The 24,513-nt window shown below is 43.4% G+C and overlaps 1 protein-coding gene across 1 annotated transcript in view; it reads left to right on the forward strand.

The window, feature by feature from the left end:
* The window catches only part of Nup133 (nuclear pore complex protein Nup133), a 46,035-nt gene that overhangs the window by 9,170 nt on the left and 12,352 nt on the right, over positions 1-24,513 (forward strand). Inside the window, exons 7-20 of the mRNA XM_084581954.1 lie at positions 292-408; positions 1,465-1,524; positions 3,151-3,212; positions 3,319-3,386; positions 3,959-4,050; positions 4,848-4,950; positions 9,099-9,161; positions 12,271-12,358; positions 13,666-13,723; positions 14,706-14,777; positions 16,940-17,215; positions 19,726-19,832; positions 22,492-22,591; positions 24,191-24,310. Coding sequence (XP_084438080.1) covers positions 292-408; positions 1,465-1,524; positions 3,151-3,212; positions 3,319-3,386; positions 3,959-4,050; positions 4,848-4,950; positions 9,099-9,161; positions 12,271-12,358; positions 13,666-13,723; positions 14,706-14,777; positions 16,940-17,215; positions 19,726-19,832; positions 22,492-22,591; positions 24,191-24,310 — 1,386 coding nt within the window. The remainder of the gene's footprint in view (positions 1-291; positions 409-1,464; positions 1,525-3,150; positions 3,213-3,318; positions 3,387-3,958; positions 4,051-4,847; positions 4,951-9,098; positions 9,162-12,270; positions 12,359-13,665; positions 13,724-14,705; positions 14,778-16,939; positions 17,216-19,725; positions 19,833-22,491; positions 22,592-24,190; positions 24,311-24,513) is intronic.

Consider the following 24,513-nt stretch of genomic DNA (forward strand, 5'->3'; position numbering starts at 1 on the left):
AACTCAGGCTATGAGAGACGCCGTAGTGGAGGACTCCGGAAATTTCGACCACCTGAGGTTCTTTAACGTGCACTGACATCGCACAGCACACGGGTGCCTTGCTTTTCGCCTTCATTGAAAAACGGCCGCCGAGGCCGGGATTCGATCCCGCGTCCTTGGGAACAGTAGTCGAGCGCCGTAACCACTGCGCCACCCCGGCGGGGCGTGTGAAGAACCGTCAATCATATGCATTGTTGGCCTATGGGGTTTTCCTAAAGAGTTAACCTACTGACACGACTCCTCAATTTTCAGAGGCATCTCGTAAAGGTGCTTGTGCAACCGACAGAGGAAGAAGACGAAAAGTATGTCTATGTGCTCCTTCGAAACAGCCTCCAGAAATGGTTCCTAGAAGAAGAAAGCCCAGAGAAGGTGAGCAGTGGCGAGCCTTTCCTTGCCGAGCAGTTCATCATTTTGCAATAGACATTGGCAACTCCTAACGCTTTTGTGTGTTTACTTTATACAGTCGAATCTGAATGTGTCGAATTATTGCTTACATTGAGCTCTCAAAATCGCCCCTTGAAAATCCCGTGCAAAAGTATAGCAGCGTTGTTTGCGTTTATTGAATTCCTATTAACGGAACAGTCAACTCCCCTTATTGGAACAGTCAACACCTGTCAATGGAACAGTCAACGGTCAGCGGAACAGACGCACACACATGCATGTGCAGGTGTACGTGCATGCGTGTACGCCTTGTGGGTCTTAGTGCGGTCTCCACACACGGGCAGCAAGCGGTGTGCTACCAGCAGAAAGCGCGCTGCTAGCATGGGTGCAGCATATTCACGCTTCAAGGTGACAAGATGTTCACCTTTTGGCACGTTTATATATCAACTATTTTGCTACCCTCTTCTTGTTAGACGGAATTGACTATAGTTCAGACAACCTCAGCCAGGGGCCGCTGCGCTTCCCTATGCTCCAGCGCCTTTCGTAGAGAGGCCTGAAAAAATGTAGTTGGCTTTCAGCCTCGTTGTGTGCTTTGTGCACCTTTTCAGTGCTTGTTCGCATGTGCACGGTGCATGTTCATCTCTCAATCTCTCATTCTTCCAAATGCTCAGTGCTGTTGCATTCAAATGAAAAAAAATGAAACAAGAATGCTTAAAATTAGAGTTTTAGTTTCAAGTTTGTGCGCTCTAACCAGCATGTTCAAATGGTTGTACAGGTTAACCGTTACTGCTTGAAGTGATCTTTTACAACAAGTTAACTCCAGGCTATCGCTGAAGCCCTGGGAAAATCTGCATTCACCTCTGGCTGCCTGACTATGCAAGAAAAGAAAAAAAGAACTACAAGTTAAATTTTTTTTCTGTGGTCAAACCATACCTAACGCTCAAACATTTGTGTTACAGTCTTGTAACAGTCCTGCGAGTTTTTTTTTCTTCTTTTTTTTCTTCAATTGCTTACACACTTCTGTATGTGTGTGATGTTTTTCAGCTGTGTGGCGAATGCGACCTGGACCGCTCCATGAAGGAACAGTTCCACGAGGCTCTCTGGGTGTGTAAATATGCATTTGGTGCTTTCAGCATGCTGTGAAAAGTGAGCATGAAATGGAATTCAGTGTGTGTGTTTGTTTTTTCTTTTCACAAAAAGTTGTGCACTTTCATCAGGTTTATGGTCACTTGTGTGACCATCAAACTAACTCTTCATCAACACTAAGTGTCCAGTCTACTCGCATTATCAATACTTGGCTTTTCTTTCGTCTAATGTTGCTGTCTACTGTCTGTGCTCTGGTTAAGTGTTTCTGGCTTTTAAATTTTGAAAATTGAGAGAATGCATTGTGTTTTTTAGTGTAGTACACACACAGCAGTGCATCATGCAGGGCCTCCCCAAAAATCCTTCAAAGGTGGACATTTGTTGACAGGAAGTGGGAGGATTTGGTGCTTTGAGGTAAAGAAAAGGGGCTCTTTAAAACAGACCTCGGCTGGCGGGCAGAATGCATAGTCATGATACCCTGCATAGGGGAGGCATTCTGGAAGGGAAATGGCTTGAGAGAAGAGTATACAAATAAATTCAAAATCGGGGGACACTCCTTACATGTATTGAATGCAGAAGCATGTAGTTTTCTTTTATGCATTTCATAGCCTCTTAACCACCTCTCTTTCAACACCTCTGCCATGTGCATAGGCGTTTGCTGTGGTAGGCTTATGATGACTCACATGGCGTGACTACACATGCACGCTATAAATGCTATGTGGCATGTTCAGGCATGTTATGCGGACCGCTTGATGCCATGATGTGAACCCAACGTGCCTGCGCTTCTGGCATGGTACAAACATGAATGACGCACGTTGGTGAAGATCTCATCCTCTCCTACACTTTTGGCATGATGCCAAAATGTGAACATCGCATGCTGTGGTGAAGGAAGCAAAATCTGTCATGCTGCAGTTCACTCTGTCTTCATATGATTGTCATCCTACATCATCCTACATCCTACATTACAGTTCACATGCACTCTTCAGAGTAAATTTCAGTTAACCTTCACTTCAATTACGTTTGATTCATTACAGTTCACTAATTAATAACCATTAATTATTTGGTCACTGCATTCAGTTCAGTTACCTTTCATTTGATTACTTTCAGTGCATTTTTTATTTTTTTTTCGTTTTATTCACTAAGTATCAGTCACGAGCTAATGATCACTACTTACTCATTCAGTCATTATTCACTCATTCTTTCACTAATGCTCCTATGCTTCTCTTCTGTTGCATGGGTTTTCTTCTGTAGTGGCTTTTGGATGTTTGTACCACTGACAGTACAGCCTGCCGCCATTGGTGCCGTGTTTTGCTCACAATGGTCATCTTAATGCTTTCGCATTAATGACATTTCATGGTCACTGAACCAGTGTGAATACATACATATCAAAGAAGACACAAGGTTCAGTGCAGGGGCATTTGTAGCAAGGAAAGATACAGGATGGTTTTAAAATTTTCCAACTACTATCCAGCGTCCTCCAGATAGGCAAATTTAAAATCCGTTACCGTGCATGATGCTGTTGTGTTAAAATAGTTAGTATGCATTGCAGAATTGCTCAGCACATTCTTACAGCTAGGCAAACTCTGGAGGTGTTTCTGATTGACCCGGTGTTGTGACATGCCTTCTCTCTCATTTTCCTCTGCATAGGATCGTGAGAACACTTTTCCTAGGCACCTGAAAGCATGGTGCATCGACATGCAGTTGTCTTCGTAAGTTTCATCCTCGTGCACTCGGTTTTGACTTGTTTTTGTGTTGCACAAGTAGGCATGTTCCACAAACATTGCTACGTATCCTTCACTCTTTCCTACACACTAGGAACGGTGTTGCGGTATTGATGGCCGCCCTCAACGCCCAGGTTTCTCAGCAACTCTACTATGCCATTGGTAAGCTGTACCGCATTTAACGTGGAGTTGGTCATCTCTCTTGTGTGCCCTTTCGCTGAGTTTGTGAAGTTGAAGGACACAAGTGCAGCTCACCTGTACTCCCAGCAAGTGCGCACAGATGTCCAAGTCCCGGGGCTGCTGAGGTGGCCGTATATGTTGAAATCACTGCAATCAGTACAATTTGATGATACACTTGGCTTGGTCTCTGTGCGAAAGCAGTTTCAATAATCAGTGTTTTTATGCTGCGACTCAAATTTACATTTGATGCTGAGAAGACACTGCAGGCATTGTTAGTTCTGTTCATGTACTCATTAGGTTGTATGTGTGCATGTGGGAGCTATGAAAGAGCTTGACACTTCTAGCTTGATGGCAGCCTGCAAATTGTGTTTAAAAGAGAGGGAGCTGGACATACAATGGCTGGGACATGAGGTACAAAATATAGTTTATTGCTTTTTTCATCATTTAGGTTCATTTCTTCTGTTTTTATTGAGATAGGGTAACAATCTGTGTGGTGGTTGACATCATCATGGCCAACATCCTAAAATTTTTATCGCCTTGCTCTCTCTCTCTAGGTACTGTGGATGTTCGTAACTTGGGCTCACCAGCAGACAGTCCAGCCAGCTTCGCGGACTTCACTGTGCTTCGTTTCTCAGAGCAGTACACGGTCAGTTACTCAGAGATTCGGCACCTTTTGTGGGAGTGTGTTGGGTTTTTTATTAGCAATGTTTTTGTTCTCTGTTTATGCTTTGGTCTTCTTTGCCCATATGTGAGCTGGTCATAAGCACTTAGCTGATGAATTCGCCTCTGTGTTTTATGTGGGTTCTTATTTCATTATTTAACAAAATTTAATTGTTTGCCTAGGGAAACGTATTCTCTTAATGATATTTAATATCCACCTTAGAAAGTTTCATCTAAATCTCCTATACTGTTATTGAACAGTAAAACAGAACTTAGTGAAAAAGCGTACTAATATAGGCATTATGTTCCTAGGAATACTGACTAATGTTCTTTAAGATTCAGGAATGCCATTCTAGAACCAGTACTGAAAGAAATTTTTCTTTTTCACACTATTAAGTAATAGAATTGTTAATTGTAGAAGTAATTGCACAGTGTTAAAAAAATGTTATTATTATTATTTTTTTTAACCAACACTGCAACCAATGTACTGCGAAATCTACAGGCAAGCGGGGCCGTCTGTGAAGACAGTACTGTGACGTTTTTGTTCTGTTCAACTATGGCAGCGGTTTGCTTTCACTGCGACATAGTAGTGTGCACGCCTATGGTGCTGTCTTTTTTTTTGTCGTCTCTTCATTCATATTTTATGCACTTTTTGTTCCTTGCCATATTACAGTCCACTATTTTTGGGAGCCCTTGTGAATCTCTTCCCCAGTTGAAATAACTGGACTCCATGTCGTTTGCCTCACCGGTGAAAAGTTAAAACGAATTACCCTTTCTCAACAGGAGAGGGACGAAGAAGCCTTGCTGAGCTACAAGTTTGTACTTCCATCTGCTAATCGCCGCTCAAGCTTTGTGTACAGTGACACCAAAGTCTACTGCGTGACACGTGAGTATATGTGATTGCATACATTTTCTTGTCAGACAGGGCTCTGCAACCCTTTCTGCGAGCAGGTAGAAAATTAGCTATCGTGTTTAAGTCCTCGGCATTGTTTGGAGAGACAAGGTGACATGCGTGCTCTGAAAATATCCTATCAAGTGGTGGGGGGGAGTTTAAACCTGTGCCCAAGCATCTTAATGACAGCAGCCTTACGTAGCTGACCATAGACAAAGGAAACGGCAAAAGAATTGCTAAAACAGCAAACTGCAAGGGCCAGAAGAGTAGTGAAGAACAGGGACCGCATCATTGTTCACTCCTCGACTTCATTACATCAGCCAACCTTTTTTTATCTATTTGATCATACTCTTCATCCTTCATAACATTCTTTTTATGCCCCGAGGCAATAAACATCGAAAAAAAAAAAGTACTGGTGGTACGCTGAGGGGTGTATTTGCTCTGAAACAAAAATAGAGTGAAATCTCAATAATGTAAATGTCACAGCTACACACAAAATATTTGTATTCATATCACCCGGAATGTGCGAACTCCACCTACGGAAGTAATGCAAATGCATTCACACGGATCTCTTAGTGGCTGGTGGGATTTATTACGGGCATGCCACCACCTACTGCAGCGACTGCCGGTTGTGGCATCACTGATGTGCAGGCAGTGCTTGCTGCTCGAGGGTGCTGTCACAGCTCATGCGTTCATATCAGCCGTAGTAGCAGTCTAGGAGAGAGTTTGAAATATATTGATGCGCCGGTCACACGGCACTTTTCCAAGGTCTTTCCTGCAAAAGAGGTTTATTGCTCTAAATGAGAAAAACCAGAAAGGAGGCTCAACTACACTGGAAGTGCAAAGGAGATAAATGACAATAGCGATGATGATGCAGGTAACCTCGGTGAGCGCCTTCTTTTGATCAGCAAAATCACCTTAAATATATAAAAAAGTTCAACTAAAGTGTGGCTATACGAAATAAATAGTAAATTAACGAGCAAATGCTGTCAAACAAAAAATTAGTGCACAGCAAAAAGACAACAAAGAAAGAACACTGCACAAGAATGCACAAGGAGTAAAGCATATATATATGTCGATGCCGCTGATGAAAGCATTCGAAGTCTTCTTTCAACACTCTACATTTTTAAGTTCATTGTAATGTAAAATCAGTCCCTGAATAGAAATAGGCTTAAATATATTATTCAAAATTATGTGTGTGTCGATGTCTGTTTTTTTCAGCTCGCTCATGTTTGGGCTGCTCCTTTAGGCAGCTGGAAGGCCGCTGATGACAGCCTTTTTCGCAAAGGTCGCGAGGCTCTGTTGTGTAGCCGCACGTAAATCGCCTTTAGAGCAGAGAACCTTAATTCCCAAGGCCTTAAAAGTGCCTGTGTGACAGGGGTATAAATTCTGCGCATTGTGTACAATGCATTCTGGCGTGAAAATAATACCTATTCATGTTGTCCTCAAATTCCTATGATTCCTGATTGTATCATCAGTTTTCTACTTCGCGACAGTGTTGTGCTGCGTTGCCAGGCCGTTAGCTGTCTGAGGCAAGCTAGTTGATCTCACTTTGTAGCAGGTGGTAACTTCATGAAATAAACCATTGTAAGCTTTCTCCGGTGCTCATGCACCATTTTGACGGCTGAAAGAATGCCGGGGTGACTTGTGCAGTAATCTTATTCAGTTAAAAGTGCTCCTCTGTTAGTCTTACCTCTTGTCGTAAAGGGAAGCGTTTCTACAGCACTGTTACCGTGTAGGCTTAGACTGCACCACTGGAGTGGCAATTGCGGTGGAGTTAAAACTTACATAACAACTGTTCCTTATTTTCCTCATCCACGCAGCATCCTTACATACTTCTGCTGCCTCTTCCTAATGCACCATTAAATTTACATTGCGCTGTTTAGCTTAGGTAGTCTGCTTTTGTTCTGCCTGATTAAAAGGGGAGGGGGGGGGGGGGGGGGAGGCTAATGTCATCGCTCTTGTACTGTTTTCCACATAGCATTTTTTATTCTTCTCCCTATCTGTATTTTTTTTTTTTTTTTGCAGCCGTTATTTAGTTTATTTCTGGACTAAACTTTGCAACAGTGTGCAATGGACAACTCTGGAAAATAGAAAGCTTTTGCTATGCCTTCCTGTCACCTCTTGCTCTTTCTAAACATGCTTTCGAAGCTACAGATAATTTATTGTTTGAAACAATACTCACTAAACTAGACAAATCTCTACTCATGGCTGTAGTTACTGTTGGGAAGAACTAAGCCATACATACTCATGTAAGGGCCGCATATTTTTTTCCTTGGTTCTGACAGGCTGTGGCCTTTGCAAGGGACTGGCATTATCCTGTTCAAATTTTCTGACTACAGTATAGCCCCGATTGCTAGTCCCTCTTTTAAGCAGCACACTACAGTTCTATGCCAAATCAGTGCAGCTCCCGTCGTGCACCTGACGATCGGCACATTCAGGTTAACCACCCGGAGTAAACCAGGTTGCTAGTGGTTGCTTGTGTTAACACTTGCTTGCAATGTACCCACCCCTTATGTAATACCCCTCGTGGGTCTTTATGGTAATAAAATGAAATGAGGTCGAACTTTACTGGCAAATGTCACGTGACCCTAAGTTAAGATCCTCCTTCAATATGGCACTTGTAACTGACGGTTTGAAGCAGCACTCCATGCTCGCTATCCACTGCTGTTGGTGTTGGGTAGTCTTTGTGTAAGCTGAATTTGGGCTCGCATTGCTGTCGGAAGCTTGATCGTAACGTGAGGTTATTGTTTGATGGTAAATTAATAACAGGTTTAGACACCCGGCACCTGACCCTGGCGCACAGCATGTGGAATGTGCTACTCACGTTTCACTGCAAATTGGGGTGCACCCAACGTGCCTGTACCACATTCTGTCTCTTGCTCAGCATACTGTTTTGTCCTTTTTCGTGCAAACTATGAGCGCACAAGACGAGTTAGCTGCACGGAGGCACCATGTGCTAACGATTGTTGCGAGCAGTTACCTTTTAGTTTCCCACAAAACATACTATGCAGCCAAAATTTTGCGCGCATGGTAGAAATCTGGCTTTTTTTTTCCCCAGATTACTGGCCAACAAGTTGAGGGTGCGACCTTTACACATGCGTATATATGGTAGTATTTCTCTTTTCGAACCAAACATTTTGAATATGTTAAATGCCTAGAAGGTCGATTGGCAGAGCAGGCATTTTCAAGATCATTTATCTCTCTAATGTGCAAAGCTGTTACAATAAAAAGAATGTATATTAATGTTTTGTCACACTCGTCGGTGTTGGGTCAACTTTTTTTTAAATATGGCTATCTGAAATTGGCGGAGGACTTGCATGTGAAGTCAAAGTAGTTGTGGGGTGTTGAACTTCATTGTGGGACCTTCAACTGCTGGTCTTAAAAGTGATGGCTCCGTGGACACCTGCGCACAGTGGGGTAGTGCATGAAGCGTCACGCGTACTGCAGCTCATATGCGCAGATTGCTGTCGGTGTTATATGCAAAGATGCATAGGTACACCCAGCTTGCAGCCAGCTAGATATCCATAAACTTGAGGCTTTGTATGCTCTCACACTCCGGTGCCTTCTTGGAGGAGGTGCACTGAGGTGAGCTTAACCTAAATCACACAAAACGAGCATTCCAAAACCTTTACTATATATTCGCTTGACACAGTTACTTTTAAACTTCGAATACCAAACATCCGAATTGAATAGGATGCTATCTTGCTTTAATATCCGAAATTATAATTTGGTTTAGGTTTGGTTTAGGTTTGGTTTGTTGGGTTCAATGTGCAAAAACGACACCTGCTATTGCGGAAATTTCAACCTCCTGGGGTTCTTTAACGTGCACTGACATTGCACAGTACACGGGCACTTTGCATTTTGCCTGCATTGAAACATGGCTGCCACAGCCAGGTTCAGACCAGGGTCCCCTGGCTCAGTAGTTGGGTTCCCTTACTACTTACCTACCATGGTGGGGCATAGAATGTTGACACAATCATAGGACTAGGAGTAGCCCTGCCATTAATTACTGTGGGTAGGCTAAAAAGAAATGTGTTCTGTGTAGTGGGTGAAACACTACCTGCCAAGTCTGCTGTTATTTGTGCACTTTTGCTTAAGTAGCAGGAAGGCTAATTATTATTCCTTTTTCATTTTTGCAGCTGGCAGTAATGTGGATGACCTGGATATTATCGAGTTTAAAAAAGACAAACTGCTAGGAGCAGGTAAGATGATCGCTCCCATTTATTACTTATAATTTATATGCGGTATATGAAATAATCTGTGCCAACTGTGTGGTCTAGTTTTAGTTTATTGTTGTAATAAAATCTGCATTGATGAAGTGCAGAAGCTGACCTGAGTATGAATACAAGCTTCTGTTTCTTTATGGCAAATTTTTGCTGTCATATTGTGCCATATTTAGATGCTGTGTGCATCCAAATTTGCCATTGTCATTGCGAGTGCCCAAAATGTCGATTGAAGCCGTGGTAGTTTTCTTTTTGTGTTTTCACTTCCTGCCTCAGTGTACACGCGTGCATGCCTCGCCTTCTAATAACAGCATCATGGCTGTTGCATGATAGACTCCCATTAGGACGAAGACTCTTGGGATTAATTCTTGGATAGAACAAACAACATAAGAGCATTTAGCTGTCTTGTTATAGGCTAAATGCAAAAGTGTTTCGCACATCCTTTGGTTAAGATGAACTTTTGCAGCTATTGTAACCCACAGCAGCTCTTGTGAGAGGATGCTTGCAGAGTGTCTCCAAATCAGGTACTGTTGACGCAACTTGCTAAAAGCTATTCCCCTGAAGAGGACACTAGGAAAAATGCCAAAGGTTTGGAAAAGTGCTGCTATTGCACCATTCATGAAACCTGAAATGAGATGCTGCCGACCTGTCCTGGCAGTTATGGGTGCACAGCTTTCACCAGCTCTTTAGTAAAGTCTTTTGAAAGCATTTTAAAAGTTATATCAATTTTCGTTCTAGAATCCAATTAACTTCTTGGCATTCATTGTGCAGGCTTTTGCTCCGCGGATTCTAACCTTGAACGCTTCGGTGATTTCCTCGGTTTTTGCAGAATGTGATTTAAAAAAAAAAAAAAATTGCTAAAACTTGCTCAGCAGCAAGCCATCTATGCACCATGAAAACATTGTACGAGAAGCTCTTATCGCAAACTATGCTGGCTAGCTTTTATCTTTGAGATGGAGATGATGTACTATGCAACTTGTTCGAGATCCTGCCTGTACTGGCCGATTTAGGCATCGGTGGCAGAATGCTTAAAGTGTTACATGACTTGCTCTCGTACCGTTCTTTTCAAGTACGCCTCGTTGCTACCTTGTCAAGAAATCTCATTCGTGAGAACGGCGTATCTCATAGGTGTATATGTTGAGCTGACACTTTTCGTTGAAAAAATGAGTTTCATTAATTCTATGTTGTCTACTTTCAGATAGCCTCCACATTCTCTAACATATCAACATGTGATAGACAGATATAGTCAACAATAAACTAGTGACATAGGCAAACAGAAATGAATTTCAGTTTTCCCCACAGAAGACAGTGGTAGTGATGTTCTCTCTTAAGATTCCTAAATATAGTGGGTTTAAAATAAAAATAAATACATTTGCTGGAACCGACTCTTTGCTCATGAGAGCAAAGTGACAAAGTCGCCGGGTGGAGCGACATATACGTCACACGTGCTGTTACGACGTTGCTTTATGGTTTGTGGACTTTAACATCACCCAAAGCGACTGAAGCTATAATTAAAAGAGGTATATTGATCGACCTCACCCTACACCTAAATAAAATGGAGTTCTCGGGAAAAAATGAACACAAATTATTAAGCATAGCTTTTGACAAAAGCACTTTTCTTCCTCACATAAACACGCTAAACAAGAAAGCCTCTAAATCTGTTAACATCCTGAAGGTTCTTTCTTGGAAACATTGGGGGCCCTTTGCAATGTATTGCTCTGTTGTAAATTCCTGCTTAGAATATGAGAGCATAGTGTATGGTTCTGCTAAGCCATATAAATCAGACTCTGCACTTTTTCTGTAGCGCCTACACTGTTGTGTCTTTATGTGAAAGCAAATGAGCCTCCACCAGAAGATTGAGGGCACATAGTGCGGTCCATCTAAGGAAGGTAACAGAAAAAATACTTCTGTTGTCTGGCCATCGCAACTTGTCTATCTCAAGTAATATATTTACAAATAAATTTCAAGTAAAGAAGCTATTAATTCTGATGTTTGAAGAGATAGGTCACTAACCTCATATTCTGGACACACTACCCAAAATTTCTTGAAGCAACAACCCACTGGTTCAGTTCTCTAACAGTCTGCAGTTCCACTTTTATGTATGTACCTGGTTCAACAAGAGGCAAACCTCACAGGAACATGTCATGCAAGAATACCTCACACTAAAAGAGAAATATAACTACACAGCGGTTTTGCCTGGATGGTTTAAAAACTACTTCTTACGTTTAACATGCAGCAGTGGAGAGGTATGGAAAAGATACACTTCATCAGTGTTTATCAATATTTATGGAGGAACATTATGCTGTTTTGGTAGCTGTGGAAAGAATAATGAATGAGATCATCAGGAGTAGTATCACAGATTAGCTCAGCATAGTCACAGCAGTACAACCAACGAACTGTAGTCACACAATTGCTTGGCATTATGATAATTAACACTGCAAGAATCACAACACAAGGGTGTAGCACTGTATTCTTCTCTGTCCCAAGCCATGTAGGCATTGAAGGCAATGAGAGGGTCGACATATGTGCTGCACACAAGCTCTTGGCAAGACAACAACGAATATAAACACAGCTCATAGAGACCATGAAGTTAGTAAAACTAAACTGAAGGACAAATGGCGAATTGCAGTCTGCATGGAATAAACATATGGTAAAGAGCCCGTTATAAGGTAATGGAAATTGAGCACGCACAGAAATATTTCATGGAAATGATACTATGCCATCTTTGCATCGCGCGCGCGCTCACACGCACACGCACGCGTGCACACACATACATATACAGGTGCTCACTGCCAACCACATTTTAATCACATGCTCAAAACTTGAGAACCTATCAAGGAAACATTTTACTGTATTTACAATCGTTCTATTCCTTTCACCCCAGCTCCCCAGCTAACTCTTAGGAGAAAGTGCAGTTGTGTCTGTGAGTTTTCATGTGTTCTTTGCTTCCTAAGGGAAGGCCAGTTTTTAAACAAATTATAGCTTTTAACATGATAGCCTTTAGTTGCTTATGTGCCATAAAACCCCATCACAACACAGCACATACTCAGATATAACTGCAGTTGATATTTTGTTTGTTTGCTTGCAGGCTCCTATGAGGGAACACCTCTGTTCTTTTCACATGTCAATGGCATCGTCAGCGTTCGTTCGATACATGCGCCTGCACACGATGCAAGGTGAAAACAACTTCCTGCATGATGCTTCTCCAGTGTTTTCTTTTTCCCCAAGCTTTTTCTTATTGTATGGAACTAAACCCCGTGGACGCACCTGTGGTGGTGGAAACGTTTATTGGTTAATTGTTGCCCTTATGGACGCACCTGTTGTCCCTATGGCTACAGGTGGAAAGCTGCATTAATGCAGCTTGAAAGCCACCTTCGCAACTCTGCTCGAATGGGAAGACCTGCCGCTGGTCACTTGTAGACAGAAAAGAAGTGCTGCGAAAAAAAAATTTGTGTCTGAACAGAGCTCTGCGAAACTCCTGTTCATCTACTTTTGCATGAAACCATTGTGTAAACATTTCACATTACTACATTCAGAAATGCGGTTACAGGGAACATGGACACTGCATGCAAAATAAATTAAATATTTGTCTTAATCATAGTAGGGTGGCTATGTGCACCCACAGTAATGAATTTATGTAAGGAAGGGTTGAAACTCAATTTCAACACAATATTTCCATGCTTCCTGGGATAAAGGTACACTGCCTTCCTACGATGGTGCAGATTACAGTGCTGCAGTCCCGAGCAGTGAGCATTTCATGCAAACAAATTTAATTTCTTTGACAGGGTTTCCTTTTGTAAACTTTTGGTGGTGGTTGAAAATTCACAAGGGTGAAATACTGTAAACAATTAAATTGCCTAGGAGTTTTTTTAGTATACGGGTATTATTATAATTATTAGCTATTTGTGTTCAACCAGGGCCATTTCTGTGGACCAAATCTGCTATTGGATGGGAACCTGGTGTTTTGATAGGAAACTACTTATTCTCACGCAAATGATTTTTTGTCCCGCTGGGGTGGCGCAGTGGTTAGGGCGCTCGACTACTGTGCCCAAGGACGCGGGATCGAATCCCGGTCTTGGCGGCTGCTTTTCGGGGGAGGCAAAAAGCAAGGCGATGCGATGCGATGTCAGTGCACATTAAAGAACCCCATGTGGTCAAAATTTTCAGAGTCCTCCACTACGGCATCTCTCATAGCCTGAGTCACTTTGGGACGTTAAATCCCGAAACCAAACCAAACCAAATTATTTTTTTTTCTTTTCAGATCTTTGGGCATTATCTTCAGAATTGAAATAAATGTGTCACATTTATGAGTGATGACTCTTGTGATTTGCATGTCTCCTGTGTAGATGACAGGGTGTTAGAGCAAGATTGCGAATGTGTGTTTGTAGTATTTGGTCTTTACATCAGTTACAGATTTGAAGAGTTTGTTCTCAAAGCCATCTTGGTCCTGTAATAAGCGCTTATTCACACACTTTACTTTCAGCCATGCTGTGGAACGCTTGCTTCAGGATTCAGATTCCCCCACTGATGATGAGAAAGTGGTGAGTAGAGAACAAAGAACCTTTATTTTATTTTTTATTTTTTTTTTACTCTCTCTAGTAGTATTTTTCAGTATCTCAAAGCCGAGATCTAACTTGCAACTTTCACTCAACAAATTTATAATTAATTCAAGCTTACAAAACTTTAAACAGCGGGAGAGGTGTAGAATATCTGTGCCTCCAGGAAGACTGCGCATGGAGCATGGAGTTAAGTGGACAGGAGCGCCAACTCTGTCTGTCACCACAGAAGTGAAGCTCTGTGGTGGCTAGCAGCATGATGGAAATGGCGCCATGCAAATACAGTGCCATGAAGCAGAGGGCACCTGTCACTTATACCACGGTGCATACAGGCACTTAGAGAAAGCACCCGGCAACCCAGAACCATTGAAGTGGCAACAGCACAGTGGGAGCATTCTAAAACGGTCAATTACAAATCCAGGCGCCACCTATCGGATGCCCTTCTAAGCTTTCTCCGACGTAGCAAAACTGATCGCCTCTTATCAGCTTAGTCGGTGCTCTCCTCTATTTAATGGCAGCTTGCAAAAACCATCACTAGTCACTGAGTATATGATTACTTTCCTTTCTGCATGGTGTAAACTAAAGCTGTTTGCATAGCGTAATACTGGGTACAAAGTGAATTTGAACATTCAGGACCAAGTATGAGTAAAATTCAATATGTTTCAAATGCTTTTCAAACACTCCCAAGTATAATCATGAAACATGAAATTAAATTTGCATGTTAGAAGTCTTTATTAATTTAAACTAGTCGACACACATTTTGACAGCTCTCTATAGCAATTATTTGCAACTGCGTGCATTTATTTTGGAGGCTTTGGCCTTGCGGTTGACTATTGTGTGCTCATTAATTGACTTAGTGTACACTTTGTATTAAGTGCAACCTTCAGCTGATATTGTGGGCGCACCAAAGTGTATGTATATACATGTATGTGCCACTTCTCACTCTTGCTGTCATCGTCCATTCCAGGTGGCAAGTGTTGATGAAAGCAATTTTTCCAAGCTGCGTTCATCTTTCGTCTTGTTTTGCAAAAATGAGCTGGTAAGTGGATGGCATGTGGAAAGCATTTTTGTTTTGCTTCATTTTCTTTTTTTCTGCTCAATGAGTGCCGCTGGCAAAAATTTTCACTTTGCTACTCACTGTCACACTGCAGGATATTCTAGTATATTGCTACATAATCTTCCACTTCACATTTTGATGAACTACTGTAAGTAATATAACGCTACTATAAGTGTTCACACTGAGGCTGATGATGATGATTGTAAATAATGTTCCACATGTCTAAGGGAAATTCTGACCCCTCTAAACTGACGTTCTGATCTGGCGTGAGGATTTTCACGCATAGCTAATTGTCTACTTAAGTGCTTAAAGGTCTTTTACAGAGATCCTGTTTTATCTATGGGGCATTTATGGTCAGTTTATATGAAGGCATTAGAAAACATTGTGGTGCACAAAGTTCTCCTCAGAGATGTTCCCACCCAGAGGACTGCATCAATGCCTCCAGTCTGAAGAAGCTGGAAGTATACTTGCTTTGATGTTTGGTCTATCCCTCTGCCCCTCTGCAGATAGCAGCGTTCCTTTACTAGGCCGCTAGGGCCCTGTGTGGAATTATATTTGTGCACAGCAGTCATTTTTAGTGCGCTAGCACTAGAGTTTGGATTTGCTGATTTTGCCGATGTTTGTCCGCTCCTTTGTCCTTGGCAGGTTGTAGTTGGCAGGCAGTAGTTGAGGCTAAAATAAACTAAGATGAAACACTTAATGATTGCGAGTTGGCTGGGAACCTGCGGTGGCGCATACAGATGAGCTTCGCTGACCAGTGCATTTGACCCGTGTGCCATTGCAGCAGTCAATCGCTCTTAATATTTAGTGGCGACTCTCCTGCACTGTGCTTTGCGTGTCGCTGTCTTCATCAGCGTCCATCCATGTGCAATGCATCCGGGACATATCACGGTGACTGCCTTCTTGGATGTGTTAAGTGGCCCTGAAATTTTAGGGTGCACTACCTCTTAAGTCACCACTCACCGATTTCAGAGATCATTGTTCCAAAATGCTCGACTTTAGAAGCTAAGCCTCGAACTGACACCAAAGGAAAAATCTGAGTGGTAGCGCACCTAATTCGCATTTGGCCTAACTAATTGAAATTGCCCTTCACTTTCATTTTTTTTTGCCAGTTTCTGCTAAGGCAACCAAGCTTTGGCAGAAAACGTGTTGTTGAATAAAATAGCCTCATTAATTTGAAGCCATTGGGACCGAGAAAAATGTTTGAATTAATTGGGTTTTCAAATTAACCGAACACCGCAAAAAAATTTGGCCGAGGCGAAAAATTTTATTGAGAGAACACGCTGGGCATACCCCGTTTATCCTTCCACTCATCTATCAACGAACACACAGTGTTCGCCGCGATTATGGCGTCTGTTTTCTAGCATCGTTTTTTCAAAAAGGCATTTGCTGCATGTCATGCGTTCCAGTGGTTTTGTGGCAGCGGTCGATTGGTGCACTATGGCATATCACGCATAAGCATCGCTTTGCGGCACCATTTCACGGCTCCGAGATGCCGTTGCTTCGTGCTTTGCGGTGAAATTGAGGTCGAACATTCCAGCAAAGCGCCGAAAACCTTCGAATTAACAGGGCTGATGCAGCCGCCGTTTCGAATTGTGTGGTTAAATTTACATTAGAAATTATGGGACCACGGAAATTCTTCGAATTATACGGGATTTCGAATTATCATGGTTTCACTGTATTGCAAGCATTGGCATTTTTGTAGCCATTTCTTCGTTACGGTGTTGCATGTGCCGTCAGTCATTACAGATTGCATTTTTGTAGCCATTTCTTCGTTACGGTGTTGCATGTGCCGTCAGTCATTACAGATTGCCTCTGTTTTTATCAGAATACAGTTTTGGTTTCTGTGTGAAACCTTCTACAATGAACCACCGGTAGCTTAGGGCTATTGGGGGGTTCGGAAGTTTGTGAGGATTATGTGGCTGTAGCTGGCACAAGGCAGGGTTAATCAGAGGTGCATGAGATGGGTGAGAATTTTATCCTGCAGTGAGACTCAAGCGGGCTGATGATGACCTGTTTGTCAAGCCAGCTGGGCAAGGGTTCTATGCAAAGGGGTCATGGGTACTCTTCACTATGAGACATCTTGCATGCCTTGACTCGGTTCCCTGAACTTTCTCAGCTGCCCTTGGCTCTCTTCATTGCAGCTGAAGAGCGAAGCAATCATAGATGACGTCTTCCCATCACGCGCGGAGCCTTCAAGTGACCCAGACTCTGCACTGGACACGTGCGTCGCACAGTTGGGCTACCGGCTGGTGGACGACGTCCCATCAGTAGATCCACGCTGGACGCAGCAGCATGCTCAAGGTGGCAGCACTAGCCTCAGCTCGGGATCGCTTATCATCCACCACCAACTTGAAGATAAGCTGCGAGCTCACCAGCTACTCCTGAACTTCCTTAAGGGAGTCGGTCTCTGGCCAAAGGTATGTCCTGGTGGCAGCTTTTTCTTCACGCCTCCTGTATCATGTACGCTGTACTTGGTGCAAATAAACTTCAATTCAATTCACTGTAAAAGGCCCCTAGCTTCCCTCAGTTCTGCAAAATATCACTGATGTTTAGCATTATTTATAGAATTTCATTTTAGCAGTCGCACCCTTCTTTTATATTTTATTGTTGATACTTACATCAGTATACACAACAGTATGTACAATGGAAAAACGACTATTTGCAAGGGACGAGTTTGAGGACATGGGAGCATTTTAAAAAGAATGTTATTACATTTACTCTGCAGTGCAAGTTATTTACAGTGCAACACACTGCAATAAAGCAAAGCCAAATCTTCATTATTTTAATGCACACAGCCTTCTGCCATAGGAGCCGCCGCCGTCACCGCTGTACCATAGCTGTGCAATGTTTGGAGTTTCTTACGCCCACTTGCCCCCCTCCCCCTCCTCTTTTTTTTTTCTTTTTTTTTTTTTTTTTTTTTTTTTATTGCTCCACTCATCTCTTTCTATGGCTTCTCTTTCTCAACTATGTGCACCACCTTTTCTCGAAAATTCATAACCACCTTCTCCTTTGCTTTTGAGTGCCGTGCATTTTGCCTTATGATTGCTAAAAAGATGGGTTCTTCTAATGGCTCACAAGTCACGTGACAGAAGTCTCTTTATGTACTAACTTGACAAGCGTTGACAAAAAAATACACTCCATAATCAACCTTGGTTCTGAATACTATTAGTGCGAGGTGTACTCTAAAGCACATTGTTCGATGTCTCCCGCCAAATTTCGAGGATTTTTTCTGCTCGGTTCACGGAATTTAATTTTTTTCGTCATAGGGACATTAGACGGTAGTGTAAATGGGGAAGAGAGCAGACTAAATTGAGAAACTCTGGAACACAAAATCAAGGTGGAATGGGCTTGAACAATGTACATGATGGGGAGAGCAAATGACTGAGGGTACATTAGGATGACAGAGTGGATTCCAAAAGAAAGGAAACATAGCAAGTGGCAGATAGGCAGACAGGTGGGCAGATAAGGTTTGAAGTTTTGGGGGCATTGTGCAGCGTAGCAGGCCTAAAACAGTGTTACCTGCAGATCAGTTGGAGGGGCTCATTTTCTGCAGTGGTACAGAGTCAGATTGATAATGGGGATGTGGAACTGTGTACCCATATCCAGCTTTAAAGCCAAACAAATGAGCTCTTCTCAAGAGGGCTGTGAAAATAACTTCCATGTTATTTATTGGACTGCATTTCTGCAGAGATGAAATGCAGGCTCTCATGTACTGTGCGATGTCTGTGAGCGTTTAAAAGAACCTGCAGGTGGTCATAATTTTCCGGAGCCCTCCACTATGGCTTGCCTCATAGCCTGAGTCTCTTTGGAACGTTAAATCCCATAAAACTCCATGTGGGCTTATTTCTCGCTTTTTTTGCTCTTATGTCTGGAGGCACCGCACTACACTATGTTTTCATGTGCGTTTAGACACCTCTGTGAGGTAAATTGCCTTCACCTGGGCTGTTCTATATTTTCGACTTCTCTGCTCGCTACTACATTGACATCATTCTTAATGTCGGCATGGAAATCCTCATGGAAATTCTTTAGTGTTGGCAGTAATGCAGTTGAGCCTCAACCTGGCTAAGGCAGCTTAGCAACGCCATTGGTTAAACCAGCTAGCACAAAGAATACAGCGAAAGCGGGGTGCCATCTATTGTTGCATCATGGGTAGCTCAACTCAATGCTGGTAACATTGCCATTTTTGCTGCGCAAGCCCCAGAGCAGAACTCAATAGTTGCAAACGCCTCTTATAGCGCTTTTGTTGAGATTCAATACGTGATGACCTTTCGTTTCTCGATTTTAGTTTCATTGAATACTATACAGCTACTAGTTCCACAATTTAGCAAAGTGGCTTTCTTGCTGCACTTTCAATTGTAAAAAAATTTATTACACACTGCCCACTGATGCTTGAAAGTGTCTATGGCAAGCACAACAAATAAAAAGTTGACAGAGATAGGCTTGCCATTACAACCACTTTTCTTTTTGTGTATGAATGTTTGAGCATAAAAAAGTGATTGATAGCTACACAGCTGTGGACAGGAATGCACTGCTGTTGATGTGCATTGGTTGCTCGTGTGTGCTGTCACTGCAGAGCTGCATTCGCTGCGTTCGCTGCATTCCACATTGGAGGACTTTTAAGAGCATGTTCGTCAAGCTTGTTGATGCTGGAAGACACAATAATCTGATGATGATGAATTTTTAGTGTAGAAGGATAGCGTGGTCAGAGAGCACCATTGCATCCTAGAGAAGTAGAGTACTAGGCCAGGGGAAAGTTTTTGTGCATTGTGTAACCGTGCACTAGTACCGTGTGGTGGCACTGGGGGTCAAACCCTGGACCTCCTGAAGGTGCAGTAATCACCAGAATGGTTTCGGACTCTCTGGTCGAGACATGAAAGGCAGATGGAATGGTATTAACACTGTGGGCACCTCTTCGTCTTGTGCGCAGCTCTACGCAGTCACAGTACGGGGATCACCAATGGCAACCAACTTGCTTCTTCAGGAGCAGGCAGAGAAGCTGATGGCAGCTATGCAGCTGCGCTCATTGCAAGCCCAGTGAGTTGTGGCTGTTTACCATACATGCACAAAAACCTCTAGCTGCAAGTAGTGCATGGCGTCTCCTCTAGAATCTGTGATGAGATTTGATGTCTCACAGCGCCTAGTTTTCACAAAATTATAGACTATATATATAATTATATATATATATATATATATATATATATATATATATATATATATATATATATATACAGTACAACCTCGATAATTCGAACTCGGTTAATTCGAAATCCCGGATAATTCGAAGGTTTTCTGCAGTCCCGTATTTTCCAATGTAAATTTGGCCGGATAATTCGAACAGGCGGCCTGCGCCAGCCCGGTTAATTCGAAAATTTGGACTGCTATGCGGCAATGCCTGATTCATGTTTCGCCGCAAACCCGGCGAAACGACGGCCCTACGGAGCCGCGAGGCAAAGCCACATAGTAATGGTGATGATTTATAGGCGAAGCGCCCCAGCCGGAGCACTCTCTGCACAAAAATCTGTCCACAGTGCGCCTCGCGCACCGCCGAAACACGCGCCTGCAGAGGAGAAGACGTGCTTCACTGCAACACGGCGGGCATACCGGTTTTTATCACGTGACCTCGCCCCCACTTCATCCCTTAGTGTGCTTCGCCCACTCTTCCCCCGTGCCTCCGACGCTGCAAGTACGCCACCACCACCGCCGCGCCGGTCTCGCCTGCGCCATTTCTTTGTGTTGTGCGCTGTGGTTAGGGGTCGGCTACTGTGCCGTTTTTTCGGGCGGGACTGTGCAGAAGTGCTAGCTTTGTGACCGTAGCAGTGCAGAAATGCCAAAGTACAAGACTTTAACGCTGCAGCAGAAGTTCTGCTTGATCCAGAAAGCAGGCAAGAGCGCTTGTTCGAAGACCGAGTTGGCCAAAAGGCATGGCGTGCCCCTCTCGACGTTGTCCACAATATTGAGCAACAAGTCAAAAATACTAGAGGCTTACGGCAAGACCTATTCTTCGAAGCGGTCACGAGTGCGGGCTCCCACGTATCAAGATGTGGAAGCTGCTCTGCTTCGCTGGCTGCAGAAAGCAAACGCTGCTTACCTTCCCGTCAATGGAACGCTACTGCGGGAGAAGGCCGACGACCTAGCTCTACAACTTGGGCACGAGGAATTTATGTGCAGCAATGAATGGTTTTGCCGTTTTAAAGAACGCAATAATTTAACCTTTCTCACCGTCTGTGGTGAGAGCGGCAGCACTAACGAGAGCGTTGTCGAGGATTGGAGAAACCACACATTGGCGCCGCTGCTTAGCGAGTACGGTGCAGACGACGTTTACAACCTTGACGAGGCTGCACTTTTTTATAAGATGCTGCCAACAAAAACATTCGCAGTGAAGAACACCGTCATCAAGGGTAGGAAACAGGCCAAGGACAGGATTACTGTGCTGTTCGGCGCAAACGTGCGGTAAACACAAGCTGCCGCTACTGGTCGTCGGGAAGACGGGGAAGCCTCGCTGCTTCAAAAATGCGCGGCTGCCGCCAAAGGATGAACTCGTCTACAGGCACAGTAAGAAAGCCTGGATGACAGGTGCAATATTTGAAGAGTACGTGCGGCAACTTGACCGCAAGTTCGCGGCCACGGGCAGGAATGTCCTATTTGTCGTCGACAACTGCCCGGCACATGGCGACATCCCACATCTCCAGGCCATCAGGATGGTATTTTTACCTCCGAACACCACTTCGATCTCACAGCCGATTGACCAAGGCGTCATTCACCACACTAGGAAGATTTATCGGTACCACCTGCTCAAGCGCATGCTCCTTTGCTACGACAATGGCAAGGAGTACTCCATCGACCTCCTCGGAGCCATATGCCTCATGGTGTACGCTTGGAAACAAGTGGAGCCCACATTGATCAGGCGGTGTTTTGAACACGCTGGTTTTTCCAGTGAAAGCACTGTTGATGCCGATGCAGACCACCCATGTACTACTACTCTTGACGAAGAAGGAGCAGGGTATTGCGACCGCACCAATGCGCTCTGCGCAGAGGATGAGTCCAACGCAGTCGGCTTCGCCGAGTATATCAACATTGAGAGCGAAGAGCAGACTGGCTACTCTGACTTGGAGAGTGAGATCACTGCTGGTACGAACATGCGCGATGACAGCGACGATAGCGACGACGACACCGACGAGCCTCCCCGAGCACCTGCTCTTGGTGAAGTTATCGGATCGCTGAACGTTATCCGCAGTTTTGTTGAGTGCCGCGGTGGAAGTTCAGAGATGTTTCGTCTATTTGACCAACTCGAGAGCATGACCTTAGGAGCCGCAAACTACCGGACACGGCAAACCAGCACCTCTGATTACTTTCAGTAGTAATTCAAAATATGCCGAATAAAGGTAACACGTTCCTGCAACAAATTTTTTTGCCTAAGTCTTATTTCTTGGTGTGTTCGGTTAATTCGAAAACCCGCTTAATTCGAAGATTTCTCGCGGTTCCGATGACTTCAAATTAACGAGGTTGTACTATATATATATAATTTTTTTTTCTTTCTTGTTAGTTGACAAGACAGGTGGGCAATAATAGCCTGCCACTTCAAGCAAAATGAAAATCACATTTAGTAATTTTGCTCTCATCGACAATGTGTGCACACAAACTACACTACTACAAACCATAGCCTTCATTTGTACCTCTGTGTTTTTCATTCTAGGTTCAGTGCCATTATTGACGCTGGCATCAGACGTGTAATCCAGGCACGCCTCGCTTCTGCTCATGGGAGACTTACAGCAGCAGACCATTTTTACCAGAAGGTGAGGAAAAGAGAATGATACATTGTGTAGCATGAGTCTAGTATTAAGGCACAGATTACCTTTCTGCCCTCGTTACTCTGCAGAAATGCATCATGTGAAATTCCTTTGTATGCACTGGCAATGCCTCCGGAAATAGCTCTAGTATCTGGTTCCTGATATGCTGTCACTTATGTTTACATCGTGCTGGCATGTTTAAGGGGTCCCATCTCGTAAACCACTGTAGTGTAAACGCGCAGTTGCGGTGTTCTGTGGAACCCTGGGATAAAATCAACATAATGAGACCATTCGATTAGTTTCCCATTGGCTTTACGCAAAAACATCTATAAGCTTTTGCACTGACTTGGACCCGTGACAACTCTGTACAGTGATATCGTTGAGAGTACAAAGAGGCAGTTTTGAGACAAGCTAGAAAAAATAAAATGTTGAGACCACTTAAGATTAAGAGGGAGTGCGGCCATGTTCAATTCTTAGCTGCATTTACTTTGTGCCTTAGAATCTGTTATTTGCATCATTTGACAGCACATTGCTAAACACTGATCAGTGGTCGAGGTAATACCCCAAATTTTTTGGTTGCCCAAGAGACCATTTTGAAGTTTGACTCCCGTGGATAGTGTTGTATGATTGGTCCTTTGCAGTCGCACAAACTCTAACACCGTCACTGTCCTGACCAATCACAAAATTTGGGGCCATTTTTAAATTGACTTCTTTTGGGTGGTGCTTGTAACATGCATTGCCACGTGCATGTCACGTCACGTGCATATCACGTGCAGCTTGCCTGTTGTGGACGAAAGTTTCATGGGCAGCACTCTTCTTGCTGGTTTTAGGCTTGAGCAGTATGAAGCCAGTTTTTCAACTGATGCAGTGTCACAGTGCGCATTACCGCGGTATGCAAATAGTCAGATACTGGTGCCGTGCTTGCATTGCCTGCGACAGGTGGAAAGGTGCAGGTGCCCCTGTTTGTATAGGTAATAGCAGCCACTCTATATGAGGAGTGAGATAGGAGAGGTGCAGGGCTACTCAGCCAACCACACTCAGAGTGCTTAGATCCAGAGAGTACAAAATCAGGAAAAACAATTGCAAAATAGCAGTTGTCACAGTCATAAAAAAACAAACTGGGAGTATTGTTTCCAAACAATAATCCGAGCTTCTTTAATGCCTCTGCTGCAATAAATGTGGCGTTTGGCATTGTATTCTCACTGCCGCACTATTTTATTTCTTCATGTCACATATAGCAAAGGCGGTGCTTTTATTCGTGGTCCCTTCAAGTTGGCCGTAGTCTGCTGCATTTTTTCATAGCTTTGCTTTGCATTTGACGTTGCTTTACAAGTACATTTTACTCAGCGACACGAAAGATTTAATCTTGATTACCGCATAGTTTTGGCGCAATTTTTAAATGCAACTTTTAATGCTCTTCACTATGCTGCTGATAATTTCAATGGCTGTGGCTGCGGCTGTGGGTAGCTTATTGCATGTAATTGTTCGGCCACTTCTTTTGTCCATTTTGTTTTGGATGAAGCATAAAATGATCACATGTATGTAGTCAGCACTGTTCAATTTTTATTGTAATGGCTTGGCTTCTTTTTATGCTCTTTTCTGCAGGTGTCTGAGCTCGACAAATTCTTTCCTGCTCTCGTTGAAGAAGAGGAGGAAGAATTGAAGAAGGGGATGTCTCCAAAGGAGGAGTTTGCTTTAATCACTGAAGTGAATGCTATCTTTTTGGTGCGTATAGTTCATTGTTTAAGCATGCCTATGAGCATATTTGTGTGCTAAAGTGCACCCTAGTAGAATTTGGTTTTAGATGCGAACAAGAAGGCAGAAACGTGAAAGGTCATTGGCCTCAAAGCAAGCCAGCAGAGGTGATAGCAACTCATGCTGTTGACAGGAATTTGGATTCAAAGTGCTGTGGCTGCGGGCCACACTCT

The sequence above is a fragment of the Amblyomma maculatum genome, chromosome 10 (assembly GCF_055883805.1).
Source record: "Amblyomma maculatum isolate TAMU_Amacu chromosome 10, ASM5588380v1, whole genome shotgun sequence".
NCBI classification, from domain to species: Eukaryota; Metazoa; Arthropoda; class Arachnida; order Ixodida; family Ixodidae; genus Amblyomma; species Amblyomma maculatum.